This window comes from Patagioenas fasciata, chromosome Z (assembly GCF_037038585.1).
Source record: "Patagioenas fasciata isolate bPatFas1 chromosome Z, bPatFas1.hap1, whole genome shotgun sequence".
Lineage (NCBI taxonomy): Eukaryota > Metazoa > Chordata > Aves > Columbiformes > Columbidae > Patagioenas > Patagioenas fasciata.
This window is the reverse complement of record NC_092560.1, coordinates 69,468,467-69,489,194: the sequence shown is the minus strand read 5'-3', so window position 1 is coordinate 69,489,194 and position 20,728 is coordinate 69,468,467. Positions and strand designations below refer to the sequence as shown.

The window sequence follows — 20,728 nt, the reverse complement described above, 5'->3', positions numbered from 1 at the left end:
GCCATGGATGCAAAAGCTGTGTCTCTGGCAAACTCAGGGGCATGAACTTGCTGTATCAGCTTTAGACAAGCTCCCAGGCAGTGAGGACAAGACAGAGTTGCTTGAGAATCCTGACCAGGACACTGTTAGTGTTTCAAGATAGTGTAAGGCAATTGGATTTATTCCCGCTTTGCATAGTAGAAGTGAATGTTAAGGTTTACAGCTTCATTCTGTAAACGCTAGTAACATCATGCATCTGTAGAAAGCTCAGGTGACCTGCTTGATAGCCTGTCTGTTAGATCAGGCTGAGTGGGGGGTACCTGCCATCCTCAGTCCCTGACTTGATGTTATCTGGTGTGATGCTTAACAGAGGAGCAGCTATGCCCTTAGACCACTCTGTCATGCTGTGGATGCATCCTAGCCTGGGTGGAGTGCAAGCGTTCTGTTTAACAAACTTGCTGTTCTAAGAAATACTTGTCCTTACAAGCAAGAAGGAAGCTACAAGTGGGTGAAGCACTGAATTGCTGTGTATGTCATGCTGTCTGTGTGTGCCAGCCTTAGAAGTCCATTATCAAGTTGCTGGAGGCTAGGGTTGTGGGTATGTAGAGTACAAACCACTTAATTTTCTACGTCATTATTTTACCCTAGTGGCTGTTGGAACATCGATGATTAACAAGAGCTTGGAGAAGGGTGATTTGGAGCCAATACTGATGATACTGCAGTCCAAGTTTGGATTACGAGTTGTTCCGGAGTGTGCAGAAGCCTACTTCAGGAACCTCTCAGAAGCCAAGCAGCTGAAAACTAGAGAAGGTAAAAACCTTCCTGAAGAGGACAGTTGCACATCTCCATAAGGCAACTGGAAGACCAGCACAAAAGAAGCTTACATAAATATCACTGTAAACTGAAGACCACAGTTGCTGGTTTTTGAAATCTCTTGAGAAATATGTTACACTTGCTCAAGTGCTCTTTACATGATGTTGAACTGCTGCACACATCCAGACCACAGTGCATGCTGAGAAATGACTAGCTATTTCCAGAGTCTAGCTAAGACTCCTAGAATCTCAAACGTAGCCTCTGAGTGAATTCAGTCAATGGACTACTCCATCCTCTAAGAAATCCGTATTATTCCCTGATTTTCTGTCAGCAGAGAAGGCACTTTGGCCTTACAGGTTACTGTTAAATGTCAGGCCAGGCTTTGCCAGTTTCCGTGGCTTGGTTATGATCACTGCACTGCCAGAGCAGCAGTTATCAGTTAAAGCTGGGGCTAGAATCTGCCCATAGTAAGACAATGCGATGTTTTGTCATGTAAGAGGTGTGAGATGGTCATAGCTAATGCAGCCAAAATTAGCCAGCAACTGAAAAAAAAACCCCACACCTGTCTGTATAGTACACTTTCTTAAAGTAGATGGTTATGTTCCATCCTGCAATGTGTTTTGAGAGGGCATTTTGCACAACTGACCTTATCAGCTTTACCTTGAGACCTTTTGTCTGTGAGGAAATGAGGCTTTTCCTGCCTGTCAGGATACAGCTTTGTATATAAAAGCACTAAAGAAGGCAATGATGTGGACATAGGAAATGCCCAGTGTGAGCTAAGTGTCAGTAAAGCCTAGCATTTGGTCAGAGGACAATATTTATTTTATAAACACAGTCCGAATTGCACTTGTGTGAGTGATGATGGAAAACATAGCATACACTGTTTCAGGACCAAGCACCAACTTGGCATGTTGGGTTTTGGAGAAGCTGGCAATGGATCTGTACTAGTTGCTGTTCTGTTATAGAAGAACGATCCTGATCCATGTAACTGCAGATTTCGAAAACATCCTTACTGTAAATTGGCCCAAGACATATAGGGACTTTTAATGTAAAATGGGCTTATAGCAAATGTAGAGATAGGCAGGGAAAGCAGTAATTTGTCAGTGTTACAGAACATAAATGTGTGCTAATGGTATGCATTATCTTTAGATTCTAATGAAAGTCCATGGATTAAACTTGTAATGAAAAACATGTATGATTACTATTACAATGTGGAAACAGAGGAAGGAACCTGCGTTGCCCCTGAAGGAGTTGTACCGAAAACTTCATGGTTAACTGGTGAAGAAATCCAGGTAGGTAGCTGAAGCATTTGTTTTTATTGGAAATGCAGCATAAGTGTTTGAGAGAAATATAGCCAGACATAGCAATATCAACGCAAGAGGCTGTGCTGGGTGAGATTGAAGATCATTTTAGTTCAGTATCTGTTCCTGACAATAACAGCACCTTAAGTCTAAGCAGACAGTGGTAGCACAGCCTCTTGTCTGATGTCAGAGAATGATTCAGAGACTTCCTAACTGTGGTTTACAGCATTGCTTTTAATGGCCAGCAGCAGACACCAATGGTAGGCAAGTCTGATTGTTTTCATGTTTTCATATCCTTTTATTTTTTGGACTTCACATTGGCCTATGACAAGGAATTTCATTATGTATTTGGTGGCAGGTGGAAGCACGGTTTTGTTTAAATTTAATCATCTGACAGCATTCTCATATCTACAAATTCAACACGATGAGTGTGATAGTTAATCCCTCTTATTGTAGCAGCTCTGTGCTGGCATAAAATGTAACTTAGAATAAAGCAAAAAATAAACTGTGCAGAAGCTTGCGTGATCTGTTCTGATGCAGCCCATCTAGCCTATATGTTTATTGTGCTGCACAAAGAGCTCTTATGTCCTTCTGCAATTCTGACTTCAGAATTACTTCAGTGTGCTTCTTTATAGTGAGCTCCCTGACTCAGTGAGTATTTCTAGATGTCTGACTTCTACAAAAAACTTGTAAATATTAGGAAAGCAGAACTCTTCTAGGGTATATATAAAAAAAGTCTCAGAATAGCATGTCCACCTAGTTAACTGAGGCTTGAAAGGAGTTTATTTTCCTTCATAAAACATTCAGTGCTAGCAAATTAGCTATTCCTTCATACTGATTAAAATCTATGGGTAAATCAGAGGGGCTTGGACAGTATGAACGTAAGCTGTACAGATGAAGAAAATAGAGGCCAAATTCCAGGAAGGTTTTGGCTTCAGTTTTTTTGGTTTTAAGTGACCTTTTTCCATGATCTCTTAACAGAGTGTTGTTGGGCAAGTTACAGCAGATTACAATCGAGAGCAGCTGTGGCTTGCTAATGAAAATCTGATTGTTCAGCTGCAAGCCCGAGCAAGGGGATTCTTAGTCAGAAAGAAATACCAAGAGAGAAAAGCATACCTCCGAAACCAGGAACCATCTACCATCAAAATACAGGTATTGTTCTAGAACAAGAGGCTTGGGCAACTCTGTGTGGCAGGTGATGTGGCTCATTATTGTCACTGATTAAATTCTCGAATAGGTCTGTCTCCCCGTCTTCATTAGCAGCCATTAAAACTTCCACATCTATAAATACGTTACTGTCCTCATTGGAGTAACTGTTATTTTAAACAGCAAATCTCCACTTGTAAGGGATCATATCTACCTGCAGTCTAAGTTACTTCAGTGGGAGAAACTGAAAAGCACATACCCCTGGCTTTATTCTGAGGTGTTTAGTTTCTGCATAATACACCTAATTATACACAGTACAGATTGGGAGACGCTTGTTGAGTATTGAAGCAAAAATTCCTTGGCAAAGCATGACTTAAATACATTCCTTTCTAGTCTATTCCTATTTTTAAGTGGTTTGCCTCTGCTCCATGAAGTCATAACTGGGTAGGGCCTGGCAGCTGCCCTGGTATTCTCAGGCTCTGGCAGTATTTCTTTGATTTCTTCAGTTTGCTGAACTGCAAAAGGAGTATTAAAGAAAGTTTCTGCTGAGGGTGTGAACACTAACAAATGCATGTGCACTGTTTTTTAAATTGTGAAATAGCCACCTCCTGTTAGAATCAATTTATTCCAGTCTTTAAAAAATACAAAACCCCTGCCCCCCAAAATATAGCAAAATGTACAAGTATTTTTTTAGTCTATAGTAACTTAATTCATGATGATCAATACCTTTACCACTAGTAACTATTGCTTGCATAGGCTTTTCATTTTCTGTCATGATGTCTGAGCCTAGTAAACGACTGTATTGTTCTTTGAGGAATTCATGTTCAAAAATATGCATGAATATTGCCATGAAGTATATCAGGGCACCATAAAGACATAGAGGCAAGCTTACTTACACCTTAGTTATATTTTTACCACAAGGTCAATTTTTCTCTAAAAGATGAAATTGCTACTGATGTTGGTGTATATATGTAGACTTTAATAAAATATTACTTTCTTATTAGTACTTATGTTCTCCCACCTGTCATAAAATAGGCTTTCTGGAAAGGATTCAAACAAAGGAAAAGCTATGTTGACAGATTAAAGGTGTTTCAAGGCAACGTTGGTGCTATTATTAAGGTAAGATCCCACTGTGCTTTTGGGCCTGAGTACACTTTATCTCTAAGCTTGGTCCTCCATCAGCCAGGAATCCAAGACTAGGAGCACAATCTAGAGGCATTTGTGCTCCAGAAGTTTGTATGACATTGAAAGTTGTTTAATGGACAACTTAAGTAAATTCATTTTTGAAAGCTGTGTTTGACTTCTATCAGGCTTTGCTGAAATTGTATGGTTCATAATAGAGATTTTCTGATTTTCTTGTTTCCATAATACTAAATTAGAAAATATTTGAGCTGACAGTATATTATCATTTCATTAAAAGCTGTCAAATCTATCTGTCTGAAAAGTATTCACTCTTTTGAGATGCTAATGGGATGCTGTGTTATGATTGTAGATTGCAGATGGGATCTACTGTCTCTCAAAGAGGCTGGTTTACAATTGAGAGCTGAGACTCCCAGTGTTGAAATTACTTCCAAAGATAATGCTACACAGGAGTAGTAGATGATAGGGCCTTGAAATCAATTTGCTGTTTCAGTTCAAGCCCATTAATCTGGGCACGGGACTGTAGGAGTCTATGGCCGCAAGCATGTGAGAATGACATACCTGCAGAACAGGACTGTCAGAAGCTAGCTTAAAGCGCACACATGCAAAACAGCTTGTGCATGTCTCTTAAGTATTTATTTAATTTTATTTAATTTTCAGATTCAGTCATGGGTCAAAATGTGGCTAGCAAGGAGAGCTTATAGGAAACGGCTGCAATACTTCAAGGATCATGTAAGTACTTTTTTTCCATTTGGAAAAAAGAGCATTAAAACAGGGTCATACAACTGTACATGCAGTTTTGAGAATATCAGGAAATAGAGTGCTGATTCTGCACCATATTTCTGAGCAGAAATGTGTTGTAACTTGATTCTTTTGCCTAACCTTGTTCCCTTCCAGAATGCAGAAATTGTGAAGATCCAAGCATTTCTCAGAGCAAACAAAGCCAGGGATGACTACAGAACACTAAGTAAGTGGTAACAGCTGAATGTTGTGTATTTGGGAGAAGTATGTTACTGTGTTCAGACTTTTTTTTTTTAAACTTTCACCTGGGATTTCTCAGTCTCTTATTCCACTTCAAAAGCAGATACAAATGTTTGTAAACTGGTTTGTTTTACAGCTGGAACTGTTTTAGATATCTCTACTTACACAGTTGGACAAAAATATTCAACTCTTGCTCTAACTGGCATAAACTTCTCTCTTCAGTTCCAAAATCTGCTGCACAGTCATCAGTTTCCTGAGGGTTTTAGGAACGTTCAGTATTCTGTCAACTAACAAGCCTACTTATTTCAACTGTAGTTGGTGCTGAAAATCCACCTTTGACTGTCCTGCGCAAATTTGCCTACCTCTTGGACCAAAGTGACTTAGACTTTCAAGAAGAACTAGAAGTAACAAGGTTAAGAGAAGAAGTGGTTACAAAAATTCGATCCAACCAGCAGCTGGAGAAGGACTTGAACTTAATGGATATAAAGATTGGACTACTGGTGAAAAACAGAATCACTCTTCAGGTCAGCAGGCTTTGTTCAGGCTCCCTTGCTAGCATGCAATAAACACTTTGTGTGTTGGAGCTCAGGATTACACTATCACAGCACAGTTGAGGTTGGAAGGGACCTCCAGAGGTCACCTAGTCCTGCCCTCCTGCTCAAGCAGGGTTGCCCAGAGCAGGTTGCCCAGGACCATGTCCAGACAGCTTTTTAATATCTCCAAGGGTGGAGACTCCACAACCTCTCAGAGCAACCTGTGCCAGTGCTCACTCACCCTTGATTAGTTAAAGTACACCTGCTAAATTAAGTGCTTTCTTTGTTTGTCTTAATCTTGTCAAAATACATTGTTAGAGGTTGCTCTGAGTGGTATGACAGTTTGCTACTGAATGTCAGTCTTTGTTTTGGTATTTGTGGACAGTAATAATTGCTTGGCAGATTTCAAACACCAGTAAACTTCTGATCATACTTGAGAGCTTGCTAATTGTTAAATAAATGATGAATGAGTGTGTACATGAGATCAGGTTTCCCAGACAGTTGTTATTGGCAAGCCATATCGGTGACAAGATAAAGATGTTCAAAAGACTGGTTAGTGAACAGAGCAGCAAAATATAAGAAGTTGCTAATAAGAGCGCTTGGAGGAATATAGCATTTTTAATGGTTGGGAAAAAGATGTTAATTTTTTTCAATATGCCTTTCTGTGGATATATAGTCTAAACTTTTGATCACTCTGTCTGCAGGATGTTGTACTTCACAGTAAGAAACTTAACAAAAAGAGCAAAAGTCAGCTAGAAGAGATGGTTATGGTTGACAAACAGGGTATCAAAGGTTTGAGTAAAGAGAGAAGAAAAAAACTGGAGGCTTATCAACATTTGTTCTACCTTTTACAGGTAAATATTAATGTAAAAATTAGCATGGCAGCAAACTACTAAAGAACAACTATAAATATATTGCTTGCTTTGTTGAAGTGATTGGTAGTAGTGGTTGTGAAGTATGTAGACTGTAGCAGCGTCATCAACTTCTAATACTTTCTGTGATAATCCTTGCTGTCTTGATCATACAAAAAACATAGCTTTTTTTTTTTCCTTGGGGGATAACTTTGGTCCACACTGAAGCCAAAGATAAATGTTTTCTTCCATATATCTTTTAGTTCATGTAAGTTACTGTCACTGGTACTGTGCATTATATTTGGAGTAAAGCAAACTGTCTGCTATACAGCTGACAGCATATAATGCATTTGTTCTTGTGCTCCTTTTATCTCATCTTGTTGAAGTTTTTCTAGAGACTCTTGGATCTTGCCAGGGCAGATGCCCTCTGTTGCTTAAGTTGTCATGTAGTATGCAATGTCTTCTTTGTAGGTAGCCATTGTCATTTGATAGATTGTCATTGCCATCAGATATACAGACTTGATGCACAGATGTACTGTTTGGAGACTACAAACAAAATCTTTACTTGGGCTACTCACAAATATCTAATTGTGCAGTATTTGGTGTTTCTTATGCATTAGGATTTGGGGGGAAAAATAGTAAAGCCAGGACAGAAAAGTGACACATAGGAACCAACAGAAATACTTTTGGTATTAATGGAAATGTCAAAAGCACTGCAGGTAGGGGTAGTTTGTCTTGAACAACAGAATTTAAGTCACTTGTTTGTTTTGTAGACAAATCCCACGTATCTGGCAAAGCTGATCTTCCAGATGCCACAAAACAAATCAACGAAGTTTATGGATACAGTCATCTTCACTTTATACAACTACGCCTCCAATCAACGAGAAGAATATCTGCTTCTCAAACTCTTCAAAACTGCTCTAGAAGAGGAGATAAAGTATGCGCAATTTAGTTAATTTGTGTGGCAGACAGTTCAATGATTTTTTTTTTTTTTACCTAAAGGAATTCAATGATTCATCTTTAAACTGCTGTAAAATCATATACATATTTTTGTTACTAGAGAAGTCTATTTTCAGGGTAATTTATTCATTGACTCAAACTACTTCCAATTCAGAGAAATATTTCTATGGTGCACAATATTTCTGTATGATAAAATGGCATGAAAAAATAGGCATCAGGGTTTCTTGCTTTCGTGGTTGAGTATATAAGGGTGGAGAAAGTATCTTTCTCTATGTAAATGGTTGTTCTGTATATGGAGAGTAGTGGCTTATCCTGAAACACTAAAATCATATCTTACACCTTTAACAGGTGTTTACTCAACAGCTATTGGGGCCTAAATCAGTTATATATCAGCTAGCACTAACTATGCTATGTTCCAGGCTCATTATTATAATACACATAGAATTCAGGTAGTAGTTTCTATAATCTTGTTTCATATGAAAGCCTAAGAAATATATAATATAAAAAGGATAATTTTAAAAGCGTAGATTTTGAAAAATATTTAGAAAGCAAAGTTAACTGTGTACATAAGTAACATCTGAAAACTCTTATGTTCTTGATACAGCTCTAAGGTAGACCAGATACAGGATATTGTCACTGGCAACCCCACGGTCATTAAAATGGTTGTCAGCTTCAATCGAGGTGCTCGTGGACAGAACACTCTGCGCCAGCTCCTGGCCCCAGTGGTGAAGGAGATCATGGATGACAAGTCCCTTATAATCAACACTAGTCCTGTGGATGTGTACAAGTCATGGGTAAACCAGCTAGAAATGCAGACTGGTGAAGCCAGGTGAGTTGGACATACTGTACCATTTAAATACTTGAGGCCTCTCTCTATTCTGCTTTCCCTTTCCTGCTCTGACAAATTGCCCTTCCCCACCTTTCTGCAGCACAAGGTGAGTTTCTGGGGGGAGGTGCTTGAAAAATGGGTACTTTGACTTGTTCTGATCAACAAAGAGATCACTTTCCTAGTCAGAAACTTCACATGTCAATTACTTAATCTTTAGAAGTGTAGTAGACTATGCCATGGAAGAACTTACAGCCTTCTTCCCAGGTTTTATAACAGCATCCTAAGAGCGTCCTGGGCTTCTGAGGAGCTATACTGGGACTGGAATGCAGAGACATATGCCTCACATGTTTTTAATCTCTTTTTAAATTAATATTCCCCTTTCCTAATTAAGGGAAGGTACATCATGGTATGTTCACCCCCACCTAAACGAACTGTCTCCTTCCATATAAAGGAAGGTAATGCATCCGAGACACTTGTTGCTTAGCCAACTTCAACTATATTCATTTTTTGCGTTGTTTTTTTTCTGTTCACTAATGACACTTAAGAAGCAAATAAAAGCTGTATTTTATTCTTTTATTCATTTTAATTGTCTGTTTTGCAGCAAATTGCCATATGATGTGACCACGGAACAAGCATTAACACATACAGAAGTGGTGAATAAACTGGAATCATCAATTCAGAGTTTGCGAGCAGTAACTGACAAAGTTCTTGCATCCATATTTTCTTCTCTCAATATGATGCCGTAAGTGCTGAGTTAGGACTCTAAGATGCAGTTCATGTAAATTCAGTGATGGAGATCCTTTCAAATAACATGGTTTGTGATACGTGCCTATTGAATTACGTCCCCAGTAGAGGGAGTTGTTTCTCTGCTTGTCCTGCTCTGCTTTAGCAGCCTCCTGAATATCTCCCTGTACTTGAAATTTTTTTTATTTTCCATTATCATCTCATCTTGCATTTTAAGTGGTTAGGGGAAAGGTGAATAACTTGGCTGACTAGAATGATTTTTTTCTTTTCTTTTTAATTGGTTGCTTCATCTAAGTCTTTCCATTATTTTCCTTTTCATCTGTTCCACATGTAGTTATGGAATGAGATATATAGCCAAAGTTCTGAAGAGCTCGCTCCATGAGAAATTCCCAGATGCAACAGAAGATGAACTGTTAAAGGTAGACTTCTGAAGGAAAACACTCAACAGCTTGTTCTTTTAATGGCAAAAGGGATTTTTATTGATATTAAGCATTCTAAGGAACTGAGAACACCAGCATCTATTGAAGGAATTTGATTCCTGGGTTGCAAACGGGTGGTAAAAGGGGAGGAGAAAGGAACTCTGTTGCCACAACCTAGCTATGTTAATGTGGGTGCTCGGCAATTCTTGTGGGAAGAAGTGCTCAACGTGCTTGGATACTCTGCTCAGTAACTATACTTAGGGGGCTGGAGTTTATCTGAATCATCATGGGTTTTGGTATTGTACTATGGTCCTTAACACCAGCAGTCCTTTTGTGGAGAATGCTATGGTCTTAATTTTTTATCTCACCTAAAATCATTAACATATTAAAAAATAGTATATTGGAAAAATTTGTGCTAATACTGTAATTTAAATACAATTAGGAAGGGCTCTAAAAATTATTTGCAAGTAGACCATTCCATTACATACACCCATTTAAGATGCTTGTAGAAGGTGTAGGGATTACACTTGTACAGACTGAAAAGTAAAGTGTGAGTCGTAAGCACAGTGCTGCCAGAGTACCCATCTCTAACATACCACAGCCATGGTGCCTCTTCAGTGGGCTTAGAGGAATTGGTCCATGAGCCTTCCAGCCAACTGAGAGACTGAAAACTCTCTCAAACTAGAACTATTTGCACTTCAATTAATGTGCTTTTATTAGTATTTGATGAAATGGTTCTAAAACTGCAAGGTATGTGTTTCAACAGGACTTTCCTACTATCCTTCAAAAAGATACTGTTTGGTGAGCAAAAAATATATATATCTGTATCCTGGGGCTTAAAGGAATTCAAACTCCTCAAATAAAAAAATAATTCTGCTTTTGTATGTTTTAACAATGCATTGGAAATCCTTGCAAGCAGCATTTATGGGGTACTGCTGTTCATCACTCCAGCAATACAGATTAAGGCATTTGCTCAACTTAAAAAAAAAAAAAAAAAGTAGAAGCAAATGGAGCATAAAGAACCCAACTGAAAGCCTATAAATGTAAGTTGCAAGTTCTGCAGGTGACTACACATAAGCTGAGGCAAATTGCAGAAAGGAAAGTTCTGCCTCTTTCTGAGGTCAGGAATTATTTGAAACCACAATCTGCTCAATACAATGTACTGTAACTTCATTATAAAAATGGCAGTTTGGAAAATCAGTTCTCCAGTCTTTAAGGGCTGCATGCAGTCCCCATGAGAAACAATGGGTCCCTTGTCAATGGATGCACTTAATGCTGGCAGACACCTGTAGCACTTCAGAGAATGAGCCTCTGGAGCTGAGTCCTACAAAATGTAGAGGAAAGATGATTTGTATTGTCTTTGTGTTCAACGCGATGCCTTGCATTAGCTGACATAAAGCTGGGGCCAACTGAAATGTGGTTGCAAAAGTCCATAACTGATGTTCATAGAGGTGTTATAAGAGGCACATCTTCTGAAAGGCCACAGCATCTTACAGTTACCCACACAGAAAACAGTTGTGTTTTAGAAGGGTTTTTCTAGCACTGGTTCTTATGGTCCAGTTCAGAAGTAGAAATGATTGTGTTTTGTAAAATGCAATTACTATATACAAAGGGAAGATCTTATATCTCTATATATTTTTTTTAATTTTGATTTTATTTTATTTTCCTTTTAGATTGTCGGCAACCTCCTGTACTATCGCTACATGAACCCTGCCATTGTTGCTCCTGATGGTTTTGATATAATTGATATGACAGCTGGGGGCCAGATACACCCTGACCAGAGGAGGAACCTAGGTTGTGTGGCAAAAGTCCTTCAGCATGCTGCTTCTAACAAGCTCTTTGAAGGAGAGAGCGAACATCTATCATCTATGAATACTTACCTCTCACAGACATACCAAAAGTTCAGGTATGAAAAGCCCTCACAAATGCCTACACAGTAAAAGCTCTTCTCTAGGATGAGTAAGGCAGGTGGACTCCTTGCCTATAGGAATTCCCTGTTCTGAATTAAGTGTTGAGTGATCTGCCATAGAGGAAATTCTCACTGCTGAGGAAGCTGCAGCAAATGTAACATGTTGTACTTCTGCTTGAGCATTGCTTTGAGAACAGATCATCTGGTCAGGAAAAAGTTGTGGGTTTTGTTTTTACTGTTTCATCTTTGCCAAGAGATTCTGTTCAGATTCTTTCATCTTGCACAGTCATGTGCTACATTCTGGGACACAAGTTCTTTGTGATTATTGCCCATCTTCTCGGGTGGTTGCTATTATTAGTTTGAATTGTTATTCTGACCTGTGACAAACTCACTTTTTAAACTTCTTTTGTGTCTGTCCTTCATGAAAGCAAATTCACTGTTCATATAATGGATTTCCTTAAGAGATCAGCCATGAGCATAAACTTAGTCATTCTGTTTATTGAAGTATTTAAGGGCATGAGACAAACATGAAGAAAGGATAGAGTAGAAAGTCTTATAGCAAGAACAACAAACACTAATGAGAGAGCTTATTCTAGTTGGGACTTTGATCACTGCAAAAGGAATGATCCCTCTTCTAATTAAACTAACTTTATACCAAACTTAGTCTCCGGGTGACTACACTCTGTACTTTAACCACCCTTGCACACCAACAGTAGCTGATTTCAGCTGCCTGTTCCCCTTGTCCTCACCAAGCAACTGCATGCAATTGCAATAATAGCCATGTTAAAAGCCATCAGCTTTTCCTAAATCTTTAATTATGCATTTCTGATTTTTGTCCAAGCACTTCTTGAACCTTTGAGACCTCTGCAACTTCCTCCTGCAGCAATATTCAGAAGTGTTACTTGTCAGTTAAGTGTTGCATTTATTTGAAACAGATATTTTCCTGTTAGATTCATTGCATGCCCCCTCATACTGTTATTGTGGGATTTGGTGAATGAATTCTGCACCCATCTTACGAAATACCTCTATGATCTTGTACAACTTGATCATATCCCTCAGCTTTTCCTCCTCAGACAAGAATTTGTCTTTTTTTGTCTCTTTTTTTTAATGCAAACTTCAAGGATTCTCTGAACCTGAAATGTGCATCCTCATCAGCAGGCCCAGGCAGGCACAGTGAAGGCAGGATGGCTCCGCATCTTCCTGATAGGCCTCACCTAGAAACCTGTTTCTCCCAGCTGCTCCAGTTCAGGTCCTCTCACTTTGGTAAAAAAAGTGGTCCCCTGATAGTAGGACCTTTCTGTTTCTTGGCCATCTGTGCACATCCCTGAAGCTGTCAGTAGCTTGGAGACACACTTGTCATCTTGAAGAGCAGGTCTCAGCTTGTCACCTACATGCTAGTCAATTAAAAGTAATGCTTCAAGCATACTTCGCATTTTTTTGTCTCAACATTCTTGCATTTATAATCAATATGACATTTTCCGTCATTTCAAGGAGCTCAGTTTCTGACTGGCAGCAATTTAAAATTTATAGGCCAAGTGGTAATTTTGTGCAGCTATTTCAAATCTCTTCTTGGTACACCTCATATTACAGTTTCTCTGTAAAATCAAAATAATATTCTACCAGCTGTCCAAGAGAAATGGAACACTTCATTTGTATTGATGTGTAAATGTGTTGCCTACAAAGGGTTCCTTCAAACAACAAGTATAGATCGCAGATTGTAAGACAAATAGAATGTATGTCAAAGACTTGATTGTGTGTTTTGCTGTTTATTTTTTTAATACAGGCTAACTTAAGTGAGTTTATAGGTAATAATTATTAAAGACTTTTTCATTTTCTTTTAGGAATTTTTTTCAAGCAGCATGTGATGTTCCCGAACCAGAGGAGAAATTCAATATTGATGAATACTCTGACATGGTGACTCTTAGCAAACCTGTCATATATATCTCGATAGAAGAAATTATTAATACCCATTCAGTAAGTCAACAAAAATATACTGGTCAGCAGACTAAAGTGTGTAGGTTATAAAACACTTGCAACAATCAGTCTCTGGGGAAAGCTTAGTGTTTCTTCTTCCTTTCAAAGTAATTTCTTCAGTTGACCTCTGAAATGGTTTGGAATTAAATATTAGAATTCACTTTCCCTAGAAGAGAGCTTCATGTAGAAGCATAATCTTGAACAACAGATAAAATATAACACTTTCTGATGGGAAGGAGGAAAGCTTTTGTTCTCATCTATTGCCACATTTCTAACATATTCACAAATATTTTTGTGTCTTGGCTAAGAAAGTGGCACATATTTGAAGAAGTTCTGACTCTGGTAATAAAGGAGAAGTCAGCATATTATTGACTCTGGCATTTTGTCATGTGTTTTGTTGGAAGCAGATGTAAATGCCTGATTTAGGACTGAAGCGGTGTCATCCTGCCAGCTCTTTATCATGGGTAAAGAACAGATTAACTTTAGGCTGCAGTATGACTCATTAGGGTAAAAGTTAAATCTACCACATGGTCCTCCTAAAGCTGGGATATTGGTATCTGCTTCCTGGCTTGCAAACCCCTCCCCCTGCCAAAAAAAAAAAAAATCTCCAAACTTTCCCCTCAGAAAGCCCACAAACCCCACAAAGAACCTCCCCAAACTATTGTCAGATACACAATGGGAAAGGTAAAATAGTCAACTCCCAGCACATCACATTAAAAGCTGGCTTTACTCATGAAAACTGAGAGTCTACTCTGCTATAAATATATTCACTACATTATCTTAGTGCCTATTTTCTTCTAATTTTTTAGGGCATAGACCTATGTTGGCATGTTTATGATCAGTGGTTACATTTAAACACTAATTTCAGTAAAATATTCCTGTTAGTGGGGCTGTTGCATTTCTAATATTTTCTTTGAGCTTTATGTGACAAAGTATTACTGCGCTATTTCATACTAGAAGTTAAAATACTCCACAAAATATGAAGTAATTTAATGAAAGTAAACTGTCAAAGGAGGTAAAACAGATGGGTTTTTTTCTATAACATCACTATGGGCACTTGCCTGCCTAAAAAAGCAAGCAATTAGCTCTGAAGACAGTATGTTATGTGCGTGCAGTACACTCACCAGATGATCCTCCTTGTCCCACACCATCTGTTCCACCAAGCTTACCCTGGGAGCCTGAGCCTTCATCTGAGTTGTCTTCTCCCACTACATCTTCCCTGCAAATGTAAAATAAACTTTCCAGTCTGGTCATAGAGTTAAAAAAATAACTTAGTTTGTATAACAGAAGATACATAGATCTCTTATCTGTTGTCATGTAGTTCAGCTTCAGAAAAAGTTCTACAATCTGTTCTCCGTCATCATCTCCTGTGGCACTTTTTATCACAGACCTCTGTAAGATGTACCTGGAATGAGGGATCTGTAGAATTCAGCAGCTTTGTTTTTTAGCACTTGTGCCTCTGTCTCTTGCCTTCACCTCAAATAATTTGTCCTGAGTAACTTACTTTTACTACCTATAACTTGCAGTGTTTAAAATACTCTGAATACTGGAATTTGTGGCTACTGTGTGTGTTTTTCCGTAGCAAGTTCTCAGTGACACTGTCTTTCTGTCAGTCCTTCAAGTAACAAACATTGCTTCTGTGAGGAATGGCCTGTTGAATCTAGTGGCCACTAATGCTTCTGGTTTCATCTGACTTACATGAAGTTACTTTCCTCACGAATAGTAAGAGCCTGTTTCTGAGAATATATTACTGTCCTATTTATGCTGTTTGTTTATCAGTACTTTTGTGGCTTAAAGTTTTGATAATATGCCCAGGTACAATGGAAGTAATTGTGATCATGGTCACAAATATCCTGCAGATTCTAAGTTTATTTGAAATTATGCAGCAGGTGCTGCATAGCTAGGTTCTCACTTTAAAACACAGTAATTTCTGAAAGGCATCACTGACGCTATTTTAAGCTACTGGGATAGTTATATGGAAAAAAGGTATTTTTCTGTGGGTCACTGTCCTTGTCTTCGTTTCTTTGTGTGCTTAGTTCAGGATGCAACACTGAAATACTCTGCTTGGGATTATGGGCCTTTACTCTCTGATAGTTAGTCCTGAAGGCAAATCTTTAAACTTCTCCTCAGCTGTGATGTCCAGCACGGAAGACGATTGCTAGAGAAGCATAGCAAGCTGTCTTACAGCAAGAGGAATTCTAAACTTGTAGTCCAGAACTGAGCATGCTTCCCTCCTTGTGTCCTCCATAATCCTGATTACACTAGGCCTATGTGTTTCACCACTGAGTCTCCAGATTTATTTACAAGTATAAACACACTGGGAATTTCTTTGGTTTTTTGGTGGTTGTTTTGTTTGTTTGGGTTTTTTGGATTATGACTTCATTTATATTTGTGTACAGCTGTTACTGGAACACCAAGATGCCATTGCCACTGAGCCAAATGACCTGTTGAACGAATTGCTGGAAGGGCTGGGACCTGTTCCTGATGTAGAGTCTTTCCTTGGTATGTTATTCTTCATCTTCACTCCAGGAGTAGAATTAAATGGGGGCTTGATTGAAATACTCTCATGTCTCTCATGGTGACAGCTTCTTCTACTACAGAATTATTTTCTGAACACTTTTTGTAACATCACCTCCTACAGTTGAACTGTCTTTTAACTGCAATATTCATTCCAAAGATTAATGATGTGATTCAAAATCCAAACATTAATTATATTTGGAGCAGAATGATCCAGTTGTGCTCAAATTGCAGAGAGAAACAAGTTATTTTTAATAACCTTATCTTAAATTATATTAGTGTTGGCTAGAAACTTACAAAAAGTTTAACGACTTTTCTTAAAACAGCTATTTTAAATTTTGACAATTATCCAAATAAAAATTAAGTCTTAAATTATGCTAATTTATTAGAAAGTTATAAGGAATAAATGTGACTGATATTTAATTTGTCTTAACTGTAGTAGGATGTGAACTGTTTAGAAAGCAGCTAGGATGTCATGGATAATACCAGCTTCCACGTGAACTGCCTGTTAACGTAGCTGCTACTCTTTCAATTTTTTTGCTATCACTGCTTGCTAGGACAAAGGATATGAAATTGTTTGCATTCTTTGAGAGGAAGACATTAGTCTCTTGCACATCAGTAACTTGAAAAGCAAGAATTAGCGGCATTTCCAGAATATTCTAATTGGGCTTGTAAATAGCAGGCTTATGGTTTTGACTGTTCAATGTCCAAAAGAAGACTGCTTCTAAATGGTAGGGATGGGTCTGATATGTAATAAAGTTAATATTTCGCATTACATACAGTGATTTTTCTAGGTTCTTGTTTCACACACTGAATCTTGGGAAAGTTGGCAAAAATGAAGTAAAAGTTGTTTCCTTACAGGGGAAGGAGCTGTTGATCCCAATGACCCTAACAGAGAAAGCACACTGAGTCAACTTGCAAAAACAGAGATTTCACTGTCTCTAACAAGCAAATATGAGTTACGAGAAGGTGAAGATCAGGATCTCAAAAGCCTGATGATAAAGTAAGTTTTGCTCAAAAACCTACATTGTGGTCATGTGTGTGTTTGTTTTTGTACCATGGGAGGGTTTGTTTGCTTGTTTTTAAATTTGCTTTCACTCTGTTTCTCTAAGTGCATTTTTAGACATTCAGTGTGCTCAGTTTTTGAAAGACAGTTTGTGTTCAGTCCTATTCAAACCTGTGCAAAAGTCAGAGAAACTGTCAATTCTTCCAGAATGTTTATCTTCCTGTAAGTTTACTGCAACTTGTGTTTTGGGCCGTGACTGGATCATTGTCTAACCTAGTAAGTCCTTTTCTGTGAGGTTGTAAAAGCATTCTGCTTTAAAAGACCACAGCCTTGGGAAAGCAGAGAGGAAAAGCTGTCTAACCTTCTAAGGGATGGACAGTATCACACCGTTCTCTCCTTCCGCTCAAAGGAAAACACTTCCGCGACCTACTGCCATCAGGCTTTTGAACAGGATGTGACTGTCACTTCAGCAGTAGTGTATACTTTTTTCCAGGGAAAGAAAACAGTTTTTATTCTGTATAGTAAGCAAGTTCTGGGATACCTTGGGACTTTTAAAGTCAAAAGTCCATACTTTAAAGTCCAACTTATTTAAGATCCTGGTGCTTCCACACAAGGAGGAGAATGGGAGGCAGATCCCCCCTAGCACTATGCTTATTTTTACCCTGCAAGTGTGAAGATTAGAAATTCAGTTTAAAGGGAAATACAACATAAGGATTTTACACCTTTGCAAGCACTTGGAGTATATACAAGTTGTAATTGAACTCTAATCTGTTAGTAATTTTATTCAAATCAAAAATTAGCAAGCTGAATTTATTGGGTAATATGTGAAGTTTTACTTCTGAAGAAAGTTCTTAGCTACAATATCTGCAGTAAGTACTATAACTTCTATAAAAACAATAAATGACTGTTTAAAGTCTGGAAAAAAATTCTAATTTTAAGTGCAAGAAAACTCTTACTGTTTATCCTAAAAAGAAGATAATTTTTCCACTGTGAGTTGTACATATTTTTTCCTGAATCACAAACAAGGAAACACTGAGGGTTTTTTGTAACTTGTTATCAAATGTTATTTGAGATCTAGAGTGCAACGACAATGTTAAATCAAAACTGTGTTAGTCACTTGGTATTCCAGAGACCAGCCTCTAGACCTGTTCCCAGGCTGGTTTTGTAATAAGGACATGGCTGCTGCTGTCCCTTTAAAAAAAAAACTTAAAAAGCTTCCCACCCTTTTTTCCTCTGTGTAGGAGTAGAATGGTAACCCTTACTGGAATCCCTAAAAATATGCAAAATGAAGGCCAAAAGAAATGGCTTAATCCTCCACACTGTAGTAATAGGTTGAAATAATGGCATGAGAATTAACAAAAGAATTTAACTTCTCTATTGCGTAAGTGCTTTCAAGTAATATTTCTCATATTTTGAGAAAATTTAGTAAATAGTCTGAGAGAAGAATAATTCACCGAAATGAGGTGTTTCTATAAAATTACATTGCTGAGCAGGTTTGGCATGTGGGGAGAGTAAGTAGAAATAAGCACCATGGCTTATTGGTCATATCAGCACCTGTTTTAAGGCAGTACATAAAATGATAGTGCTAGCCCACATATGTTACTGTAGGCTATGATGGTGACCACCAAAGACTGACCAAGGTTGTGGTCAGGCAGAGGAAGTCAGCAATGTGTTGATGTAGGCCAAATGAAATCAACTTCGGGGAACCTTTTTGTTTTGTGGGGTTTTTTGTGTTGTTTTTGTTGGGTTTTTTGGGTATTTGTTTTGTTTTCCTTTGTTTTCCTGGTGAACTGGAGAGGATTCCAAGAGTTTGCGAAGGAAAGATACACTTAAGTACAGTCCTTAAGAAGCTGTGGGGTGCATCAGAATGACTAAATCCAATTAATTGCATCTCTGGGTGAGCAAACTAGTTTCTAGGAGGTTTAACAGGTTGCTTTTGAAGATGAAAGGTCCAGTGCTTCAGATGTGTGCTGCCAGTCAATCCTACCTTGCTGCACCTTCCATGGAAACTTGGTCATACTCAAATATTCAGTGGTTTTTGACAGTGTTGCCTGTATATAGTAAATCTTTTGTCCTATTTCATTGTATTTTTGTGAGAACTTCTAGTCCTGAAAACACTAACACCACCACCAACTTTCTGTAGGTGAACTATCATTTTAAACCAGGTCATGAGGTTTCATCATGGAAGTCTTGATCATATAAAGGCATTTTCCTGAAAAACTTCAGCTGCATCTTCAATTTTCTGTTAACTTTTAAGAATAATGACCTATATATCATTTGTAACTGTGTCCTCTAAATTAACAGAATTCTGTAGCAGGATGTTCTTGGAAGTATTATGGGTGAAGAGGCAGGAGGAATGAGATAAATTCTTGCCAAAAAAAGAGCCAGTTTACATATCAGGGTGTAGCAGCTTCCATTTTTTCAGAAAGGAAATGCTCCTTGTCTTTTGTCACTAGGGAAATATCTGCCCTTAAGTGGTGCTGGTAGATGCACTGTGTTGGATGTAAATTTACTCCAGAAGCTGAGCAGTTTTGAGTGCATTTTAGTAAATTTATTCTGTAAATGTGACCTTTTGGATAACTGTTTTCTAAAATAAAATGTGTAAAACTATGCACATACTTATCTATTCAGGCCTATGTAGAAACCAGATGTTCAAAATTATTAATGGAAACTCCAAAACATAAAAACCTAGGAAACACCAACATTACCAAGTATCCATAAAGAGGTGTGAGCCTGCTAGTTTTAAGGTTATAGACATGAAATGCCCAAGTGAGACATTGACAACTGTTTTGTAATATCCATATATTCTTTTTAAAAGGACCAAAAGACTTATCGTGGATGTGATACGAACACAACCAGGGGATACGCTCTTAGAAATATTAGAAACACCAGCCACTGCACAACAGGTAAGTACTATACTGTGTCTGAATAGGGAAGAAAGTACGTATTTTATTATAGCTATTTGAAAGCCTTAACAGATATCTGACAGCTTTTTCCACCACTCTATAACAAATAAATAATTGTTGCTGGTTTTTAGATTATTCAGATCTAGAGCCTTCAAAATGTGAGACCTGCAAATTTTCTTCTACAGTATAATTGGTAACAGCTTCAGAGGAAAACAAAAATTAAGTCTTGCTGTCAACTAGCACATCTAGAATTTTTTTTTCTTTGCTTTTTCCCCCCTGCTGGATTTATTTTTTTCTCATGAACTTCAGTATGTTAACTCAAGTTTCCTGACACATAGTTTATTTGCTTAAGCAATACAAGCAAACATCTGCCTGAGGAACTGCTGCTATCCTTGCTATGGGAATTGAGTGGGAAGAGCACCCAGTTGAAGACTTCCCTGTAGATACTGACACACAAAGCTGTGTCTCCATAATGTGCACATTTTAGCTTATCTCAGTGTGTGTGCATGTAACGGAGACCTGTGGCATCTGGACAGTCTTTCCTCAACTATGTGAAGTCATTGATAAGTCTGGCTGATTTTAGACATTTTTTGATTAATTGAAACACATTATATAGGTGTTGTGATTAGTTATGTCAAAAGGCATACTAAATGGAGGACTTTCATACCATGTGGTAAGAGGATACAAATAAAGCCAGCACCTCAATTCTTTGTAATCTCC

The 20,728-nt window shown here is 38.1% G+C and overlaps 1 protein-coding gene across 5 annotated transcripts in view; it reads left to right on the top strand.

The window, feature by feature from the left end:
• IQGAP2 (IQ motif containing GTPase activating protein 2) overlaps positions 1-20,728 on the top strand; it is a 126,781-nt gene that overhangs the window by 101,115 nt on the left and 4,938 nt on the right. For all 5 annotated transcript variants that reach the window (XM_065860348.2, XM_065860346.2, XM_065860347.2 and 2 more), the window contains 17 exons: positions 628-789; positions 1,942-2,084; positions 3,075-3,245; positions 4,275-4,358; positions 5,040-5,111; positions 5,277-5,346; positions 5,676-5,884; positions 6,598-6,747; positions 7,518-7,681; positions 8,309-8,533; positions 9,135-9,275; positions 9,612-9,696; positions 11,370-11,602; positions 13,447-13,579; positions 15,979-16,081; positions 16,958-17,099; positions 19,921-20,008. In XM_065860348.2, the coding sequence (XP_065716420.1) occupies positions 628-789; positions 1,942-2,084; positions 3,075-3,245; positions 4,275-4,358; positions 5,040-5,111; positions 5,277-5,346; positions 5,676-5,884; positions 6,598-6,747; positions 7,518-7,681; positions 8,309-8,533; positions 9,135-9,275; positions 9,612-9,696; positions 11,370-11,602; positions 13,447-13,579; positions 15,979-16,081; positions 16,958-17,099; positions 19,921-20,008 (2,375 nt within the window). The remainder of the gene's footprint in view (positions 1-627; positions 790-1,941; positions 2,085-3,074; positions 3,246-4,274; positions 4,359-5,039; positions 5,112-5,276; positions 5,347-5,675; positions 5,885-6,597; positions 6,748-7,517; positions 7,682-8,308; positions 8,534-9,134; positions 9,276-9,611; positions 9,697-11,369; positions 11,603-13,446; positions 13,580-15,978; positions 16,082-16,957; positions 17,100-19,920; positions 20,009-20,728) is intronic.